Consider the following 8,697-nt stretch of genomic DNA (forward strand, 5'->3'; position numbering starts at 1 on the left):
AAATTTAAAAAGTCTTACAAAATTACTTTATATTATTTAATAAATAATCATTACAAAGCAGTTTCTGTTTCTGGCCAAGTGCATCCAGAATTTTTGGTTTCCGTTTCGGCCCAGAATTTTCATTTCGGTGCATCCCTAGATGTAAGACTACATGTTTTATTTAATTTAAATGTAACAGTAATTTACTTTCACATGCCCCAATTGCGGAAGGGTCTGCACATCTTTTTAGTACAATTTCAAGTTGCACTGTTCAAAATACCTGTAGTAGCACAGCAGGGCATACCTGTTTACATTTAATTAAGGTGGACTAGATTAGACTGTAATACAAATAGTTGCGTTTGCCAGGTGCATACAACATTTATGACAGGTTTTCATGAAAGTGTTGGTCAGTTTGTCTGCTTGACAATCCCATTTTGCACTGCAACAATAAAACTGAAGTGAGATAAACATACTGAGAAATGTTTCTTTTTAGTTAAAACAGATGTTGTCAAAGCTTTCCTTTGGGGACATAATTTGAAGTTGGAAAAAGGTAATAAATTGCAACATATCGCAGAATATCGCAATATATTTAAAATCACAATAATATTGTATCGTGACACAAGAATCGCGATAATATCGTACCGTGAGGCCTCTGGTGATTCCCACTCCTACCGCCCAGCCCTGAGTGCTCATGGCTGTGCAAGGTCAGGGAGGACGAGGAACAGGTCCTGTTGGTTGCGCCTCACTGGCCCACCCAGGCCTGGTTTTCGGAACTCATGCTCCTTGCAACAGCCCCTCCCTGGCAGATCCCCCTGAGAAAGGACCTTCTTTACCAGGAGCAGGGCACCATATGGCACCCACGTCCAGACCTCTGGAAACTCCACGTGTGGTTCCTGGAAGGGACATAGCAGACTTAAATGATCTGCCACCGCCGGTGGTAGACACTATCACTCAAGCCAGAGCTCCTTCTACCATGCGAGTTTATGCCTTGAAGTTGGAGTTTGTTCACTGACTGGTGTTCTTCTCGACGAGAAGACCCTCTGAAGGTGCCCGATCAGAGTTGTGCTTTCTTTCCTGCAAGGAAGGTTGGAGCGTAGGATGTCACCCTCCACCTTGAATATGTAAGTCACTGCTATCGCAGCACATCACTAGGCAGTGAATGGCCGGTCACTGGAAAAGCACGACCTGATCATCAGTTTCCTGAGGGGTGCCTGGCGGTTAATCCCTCCTAGGCCACCCCTCATGCCCTTCTTGGATCTCTCTGTTGTCCTGGCAGGACTCTGTTGTCCTGGCGAGAGGGATCCCTTTGAGCCACTGAAGTGGAGAGTTCCTAGTGTTCGAGCCAGCCTACTCTCATGTTGTCCTGAGTCCCTAGCCTGGATACTTGGCCAAGGTTCCCAATACTCCCTTCTGGGACAAATTGGTGTGCCTTCAAGCACTGCCCCCGGAGAAGGCAGATCCAGCCTTGATATTGCTGTGTCTCGTATGCACCTTGCACAATTATGTGGACCGCACCAGGAGCGTCAAAAGCTCTGAGCAGCTCTTTGTCTGTTATAGTGGCCAGCAGAAGGGGAAAAGCTGACTCCAAGCAGAGGTTGGCTCACTGGATAGTGGATGTCATCGCCTTGGCATACCAATCTCAAGGTAGCCATGCCCTCTGGGGGTGAGGACTCATTCCAACCGGAGTGTAGCCTCCTCCTGGGCTCACTCTAGCAGAAATATGCAGAGCTGCAGGCTGAGGGACACCTAACACATTTGCGTGGTTCTACAACCTTTGCGTAGAGCTGGCCTCTTCCCGTGTGGTGGGTAATAGGTAAGTGGTGGGGAGAACTGGCTCTGTGTCATGCTTGCAGTGCCATTCAAGTCTTTTTCCAGAAGTTTAAATTACTTCTATTAAAGAATTTCTGCGGACGGAACAGCAGCATAGCCTTCTCTAGCAGCGATGTACTCACCATTAGCTCCTCTCGGCACCAAGTTCAGTGAATTTGCTCTGGGCTGTTGGGAAGGTTACGACTTTTACGTTTACATTTGCCTTGACATGCGATGGCTTGTCAGCATTTGCAATTCCACAAGTTATAACAACATTCAGTGGTTGTGGTGCTTTCTATAGGGACCCCTGAAGTCGTCACCACATAACTCGTAGTTACCGACAGATAGGGAACATCTCAGTTATGTACGTAACCCTCGTTCCCTGATGGATGTAATGGAGACGTTATGTTCCCTTGCCACAACCCTGAACCACTCGCTGAGTGCTGGGACACAGTCTCAGCCCCTCAGCATAAACCTGAATGAGTGGATGCACGCCGCCATCTTATATACCCATATGTACGGATGAGTGGCTTGGCATGCAAAATCCACTCACCAATTCTCATTGGCCTTTTCCCTTAAACTCAGAGATGATTGGGGCTCCCAAGTAAGACCCTCAATATTGTCGCGACATAACATCTCTGTTCACTCCATCAGGGAATGAGGGTTATGTATGTAACTGAGATGATCTTCAAACTGACTTACAAATAAAGATGAAATCTGTAAAGAACATTTCTAGGTTATATTTCACCCCAAACTCAAAGTAATGAGAAATTATATTTTTTAAATAGTAAAAGTTAAGTAAATTAAGATTATTTGTAGGATATTTTGCATAGTGGCACTATTTTAATGACAATTAAGCACCCTCCCCCAATTACCATAATGCAAATTGTAAAGTATTTTTACATCTTTTGTCTCAATTTATGCATATTTAAATACAATTATTCTGGTAATTTTTACTGTAAGAGAAAAAAAGTACTACAGTAATGGGAATACAATTACAAACAAATAAACAAACAAATGAAATCTCAAAATATTACAGTAATTAGATGAAGAAATGAAGAATGGAAATGGGAAATGTTCTTAATTGTCACGTCACATGTAATTGTCATAATTTCAGAAAGGAAAATTGTTCTATACATAGGCTTTATTTTCTTTATGCAAAATATAATTATTTTTATATACTTATGTATATATATATATATATATACTGAACAAAATTATAAACGCAACCCTTTTGTTTTTACCCCCATTTCTCATGAGCTGAACTCAAAGATCTAAGACTTTTTCTATGTACACAAAAAGCCTATTTTTCTCAAATATTGTTCACAAATCTGTTTAAATCTGTGTTAGTGAGCACTTCTCCTTTGCCGAGATAATCCATCCACCTCACAGGTGTGGCATATCAAGATGCTGATTAGACAGCATGATTATTGCACAGGTGTGCCTTAGGCTGGCCACAATAAAAGGCCACTCTAAAATGTGCAGTTTTATCACACAGCACAATGCCACAGATGTCATATTTGAGAGAAATAGGCCTTTTGTGTACATAGAAAAAGTCTTAGATCTTTCAGTTCAGCTCATGAAAAATTATATATATATATAGGACATATTTTATCCACTAAAGTTACATGATGACACCTATACCTGGTGGTTTGACAGGGTAAGTGCTGAAATAACCAGTAGTCAGTAGCGGTTCTGTCTGATGAATCATTTCCTCCAACAAATTGCTGTAACAGCTAAATCTGTAGCACTCTGCACAGGTAGGGGTGTCCTCTGAAAACAACAGCAACAAAAAACATATATGGTGAACATTAAGTGGTTAATGACTTACTGCAAAATCATTTGTGAGGGACTCACCTGAGGCTACAGGAACTGAAGGCTCTTCTGGGTGCAGAAGGTGGAGGTACACTGTTTGCTGACCCATCTCCACCCAGTTACTGTGACTGTAAAAGTCCTAGACACAAACATGCATACAACAGTTTGATTATTTTGAATAACTAACAATATTTTGTTCAAAAACAATAAATCTACAATGCTACAAAAGTCTAATGGCCAATATAACATGTGACTGTAATAATATTACAAATCGAGTAATATTGGCAGAATAATAAATATAATGTTGTCAGAATACAACAACCTGTAACGAATGGAAAAGCTGACCCAGGCTACGTCTGGCCCCCTGGTACTCTTTAGCCTGGGTCAGCAGAACTGTCTGGCCCCAGAACTCTCGCAGCATCTGTGTGGCTCCTTCCACTCTCTCAGAGTCAAAGTGGTAGACTGGATCAGAGCATGTGGAGCTCAAGAAATCCATCTCAGCATTAGCACTTGCTACCTCACCCATTGCATGCCAAAACCCTCGACCAAGTCCAGTATACTGGAACAAACAAATCAGTGAGACTAAATCTTCAAGTCATCACTATGTTTCTAAAAAACATTACCAGAATGAATTGCATTCAGCAGTAAAAAGCAACAACTGGAAATATTCACTGGCATGAGACCTACCAGCTCCTCAATATCTACATCATGTTGAAGTTCCATCATTCTGCTCAGAGTTTCCATTGTGATGTTCATTATAGCCTGTTCTGTCATGTACTGGTGTGTGTATGAATCCCAGGACAACGTTAGTACACGTGACCAGAAGTTGGGAAGAAAGGCTTGACATATTGGCATACAGTAGATGAACAGCACCAGAACACACTGGTGGGTCAAAGTCCAGGAGCTCATCCCTCCACACATCATTCCACATTGGTTAAAACATCTAAACTTTTATAGAAAGATGCATCACCTGCAAAGAGTTACATGTGGTGAGACAATGCTTTCATAAGGTTCAAACAAGCTGTTTATGTCTACAGGATGTGGTGAGCTGTTTTATCATACACACATCACTCTGTTTGCCTATTCAGAGTGGCAAAAATACATATAAACACTTTATAGTTCACTTTACTGTTAAGGATTTAAATGGCAGGCCTATATATTTTCAAGATTATATAGATATATCACATATAGAAACCAGGATTTTGTGGCACGCATTGTTTTATGAAAGCTATTGTTTTTATTTAAGAATATTTATCTTTCAGTTCCAAACACAGTATTAATATTATTCATTATAAAAGTACACAATAAAATTATATTTGATTGTGTTTTTTATGTCAGATTTTGGTGTGGCTTCGATCCACCTGCTCACTGTTTTCACCTGCTGATTAAATTATTTTTTTTGTTATAATGCATCTATGAATTTCATTTTATTATTTTTTTTACAGAGTGCTTATACCAATACACAATATATGTAAGAACAAATGAGGTATAAAAAACAGGTATTTATCTTACCTCTACTGGCTTCTTTCCTTTTGTGGTCTCAGTCTATCTGTTTTCAGCTTGTATTTTTGTATGTTTTATCATTTGACAGATCCAAACACCAATCAGCGTTCAGCATTGCACATGGTGTGGTTTTCACCCTCAGACAAAGATGCAGCCAGCAATTTGTCTCCTCACCACATTATGTGCAGTCTTTTGAATAACAGTAGCTCAATACCAAGTTTTAAGACTCTTGATTTTGTGAATATTTTTGGAAACGCTTCTAAGCTAAGTAAGAGACAGAAACTTGCCTGCAGCCTGCTAAGATGGATATCCGCGAGACACATATCCTCATGACCTAACTATTACATGTGCTTCCCTCCTTGTCTTCTTTCTCCTTTCTCTCCACCGTTTTTCTCCCTCACTTGCCCCATTTTAGCATGCTGCATTGATTCAGCACAATAGTGCTGCATATATTAAGGGCCAGTGTGTCCCCCTTCCCTGCTCTTCAGTTCTGTCTTTTGCTTGACATGAAAACACACACCATGCTCACTTGCCTCAGTGCTTCTATTGTGACTTCATGGTGAAAGAAGACTTCAGACGTGTTGCTAACCAACCCCTCTCCTGGCATTAGAATTTAGACCAAAGCTTTAGAAGGGCTGGAAGCATTAAACTGTATTGTATTGTGGATCTTTTGTTGTTTGTGGGTTCAGCTTATAGAGAATATATTGCTGAATGTTTACTGCTTGTTAAATATAATTCAGTAAAAAAAAAAAAATAGTGCCTACTATTTAAAAAAAACGTATGCCAAATAGAACACATGCAACAAAATGTATTTAAATCTCATCACATTGCATCTTTTGAAAGTTGTTTGTCTCAATTGTTCACCTTGGAAATAAAACGTTATTTTGTGTTCCATGCTTCCTTTCAAACTTCATTTTTGAGTAAAATTTGAATATGTGTAACCCTTGCTTTAGGCTTTATGAAACAACGTTTGTAATGTATCACTACAGTTCCCAGCATGCACTGCAATATCACTTGTGAAGCTACTGTAGCAACTTGATGATTAAAAGTAGGACTCACAATTTAAAAAAAGAAATGTTTAAATAGAGTGTTTAGCGAGCATGAGGAACTTTTTTAAACTCTTCTCTTTCCCCTCTCTTGCACATCCAGACAAATAATCTTCCACAGCACCCCTAATGGCTTACAGGCAGTGGTGTAGTCTAATTTTTTGTAGTGGGTATACTCCGATATTCCCTCCCAGCATCATACTCACCGTGCCACAGCAACACTCCATAACCACCACACTCACAAATTCATACAATATGCATCTATGTAACGGAGAGCATTCTGAAAGACTGTTTATGTGATATCAACATGTCAATTTATTATAAGTCAAGTCAAGTCACCTTTATTTATATAGCGCTTTTAACAATACAGATTGTGTCAAAGCAACTGTACAGCATTAATTAGGAAAATAGTGTGTCAATAATGCAAAGTGACAATAGTAAACACAAATTTTTCAGGTAAAGGCAGTTCATCATTGAATTCAGTGATGTCATCATCCAGCTCAGTTCAGTTTAAATAGTGTCTGTGCAATCAAGTCAACGATATCGCTGGAAATGAAGTGTCCCCAACTAAGCAAGCCAGAGGCGACAGCGGCAAGGAACCAAAACTCCATCGGTGACAGAATGGAGAAAAAACCTTGGGAGAAACCAGGCTCAGTCGGGGGGCCAGTTCTACTCTGGCCAGACGAAACCAGCAGTTCAATTCCAGGCTGCAGCAAATTCACATTGTGCAGATGACTCAACTGGATCCTGTGGTCTTGACCCGGTGGCCGTCTGAGACAAGGTGTTTACTGGGGATCTGTATCTGGGGCTCATCTAGTTGTCCTGGTCTCTGCTGACTTTCAGGGCTGTAGAGGTCGTCTCTAGGTGCTGTTCCCCCATCTGGTCTGGATACGTACTGGATCCGGGTGACTGCAGTGACCATCTGATCTGGATACAGGCTGGATCTGGTGGCTACGGTGACCTCGGAATAAGAGAGAAACAGACTAATATTAGTGTAGCATTCTTCTAGTGATGTAGTAAGTACATCGGGTGGTATGGAAAGTGTTCCCGGTTTCCAGTTGACCTAATTAATGCAGCCTAAAAATCCTTTAACGGATTTGAATATTAGAAACGTGTTAGTGTGTTATGTGTAAGCCAGGTTAAAAAGATGGGTCTTTAATCTAGATTTAAACTGACAGAGTGTGTCTGCCTCCCGAACAATGTTAGGTAGGTTATTCCAGAGTTTGGGCGCTAAATAGGAAAAGGACCTTCCGCCCGCAGTTGATTTTGATATTCTAGGTATTATCAAATTTCTAGAGTTTTGAGAACACAGCGGACGTGGAGGACTATAATGTAACAAGATCTCGTTCAAATACTGAGGTGCTAAACCATTCAGGGCTTTATAAGTAATAAGCGAGAGTTTAAAATCTATACGATGTTTAATAGGTAGCCTGTACAGTGTTGACAGAACCGGGCTAATATGGTCATACTTCTTAGTTCTAGTAAGAACTCTAGCTGCCTTTTGGACCAGCTGGAATTTGTTTATTAAGCGTGCAGAACAACCACCCAATAAAGCATTACAATAATCTAACCTTGAGGTCATAAACGCATGGATTAACATTTCTGCATTTGACATTGAGAGCATAGGTCGTAATTTAGATATATTTTTAGATGGAAAAATTAAGTTTTACAAATGCTAGAAACTTGGCTTTCTAAGGAAAGATTGCTATCATATAGCACACCTAGGTTCCTAACTGATGACGAGGAATTGACACAGCAGCCATCAAGTCTTAGAAATTGTTTTTAGGTTATTACATGCAGAGTTTCTAGGTCCTATAATTAACACCTCTGTTTTTTTCAGAATTTAGCAGTAAGAAATTACTCGTCATCCAGTTTTTAATATCGACTATGCAATCCGCTAGTTTTTCAAATTGGTATGTTTCGCAGGGCCGCGAAGAAATATAGAGCTGAGTATCATCAGCATAACAGTGAAAGCTAACACCGTGTTTCCTGATGATATCTCCCAAGGGTAACATGTAAAGCGTGAAGAGTAACGGCCCTAGTACTGAGCCTTGAGGTACTCCATACTGCACTTGTGATCGATATGATACCTCTTCATTCACTGCTACGAATTGATGGCGGTCATACAAGTACGATTTGAACCATGCTAATGCACTTCCATTAATGCCAACAAAGTTTTCTAGTCCATTCAAAAGAATGTTGTTGTCAATAGTGTCGAACGCAGCGCTAAGATCCAATAGCACTAATAGAGAGATACAACCACAATCAGATGATAAGAGCAGGTCATTTGTAACTCTAATGAGAGCAGTCTCAGTACTATGATACGGTCTAAATCCTGACTGGAAATCCACACAGATACCATTTTTCTCTAAGAAGGAATATAATTGTGAGGATACTACCTTTTCTAGTATCTTGGACAGAAAAGGGAGAGTCGAGATCGGTCTGTAATTAACTAGTTCTTTGGGGTCAAGTTGTGGTTTTTTGATGAGAGGCTTAATAACAGCCAGTTTGAAGGTTTTTGGGACATATCCTAATGACAATGATG

At 40.2% G+C, this 8,697-nt stretch overlaps 1 protein-coding gene across 1 annotated transcript in view; it reads right to left on the bottom strand.

Moving 5' to 3' along the window:
- Positions 1–5,147, bottom strand: part of LOC107557822 (von Willebrand factor A domain-containing protein 7-like) — a 26,683-nt gene extending 21,536 nt beyond the window's left edge. The window contains exons 1-5 of the mRNA XM_016241373.1: positions 5,116–5,147; positions 4,291–4,573; positions 3,926–4,162; positions 3,646–3,742; positions 3,433–3,561 (exon numbers count right to left, since the gene is read on the bottom strand). Of these exons, the coding sequence (XP_016096859.1) occupies positions 3,433–3,561; positions 3,646–3,742; positions 3,926–4,162; positions 4,291–4,527 (700 nt within the window). The 5' untranslated portion in view covers positions 4,528–4,573; positions 5,116–5,147. The remainder of the gene's footprint in view (positions 1–3,432; positions 3,562–3,645; positions 3,743–3,925; positions 4,163–4,290; positions 4,574–5,115) is intronic.
- Positions 5,148–8,697: the final 3,550 nt, after the last annotated feature.

Source organism: Sinocyclocheilus grahami, unplaced genomic scaffold (genome assembly GCF_001515645.1).
Source record: "Sinocyclocheilus grahami isolate Dianchi unplaced genomic scaffold, SAMN03320097.WGS_v1.1 scaffold621.1, whole genome shotgun sequence".
Lineage (NCBI taxonomy): Eukaryota > Metazoa > Chordata > Actinopteri > Cypriniformes > Cyprinidae > Sinocyclocheilus > Sinocyclocheilus grahami.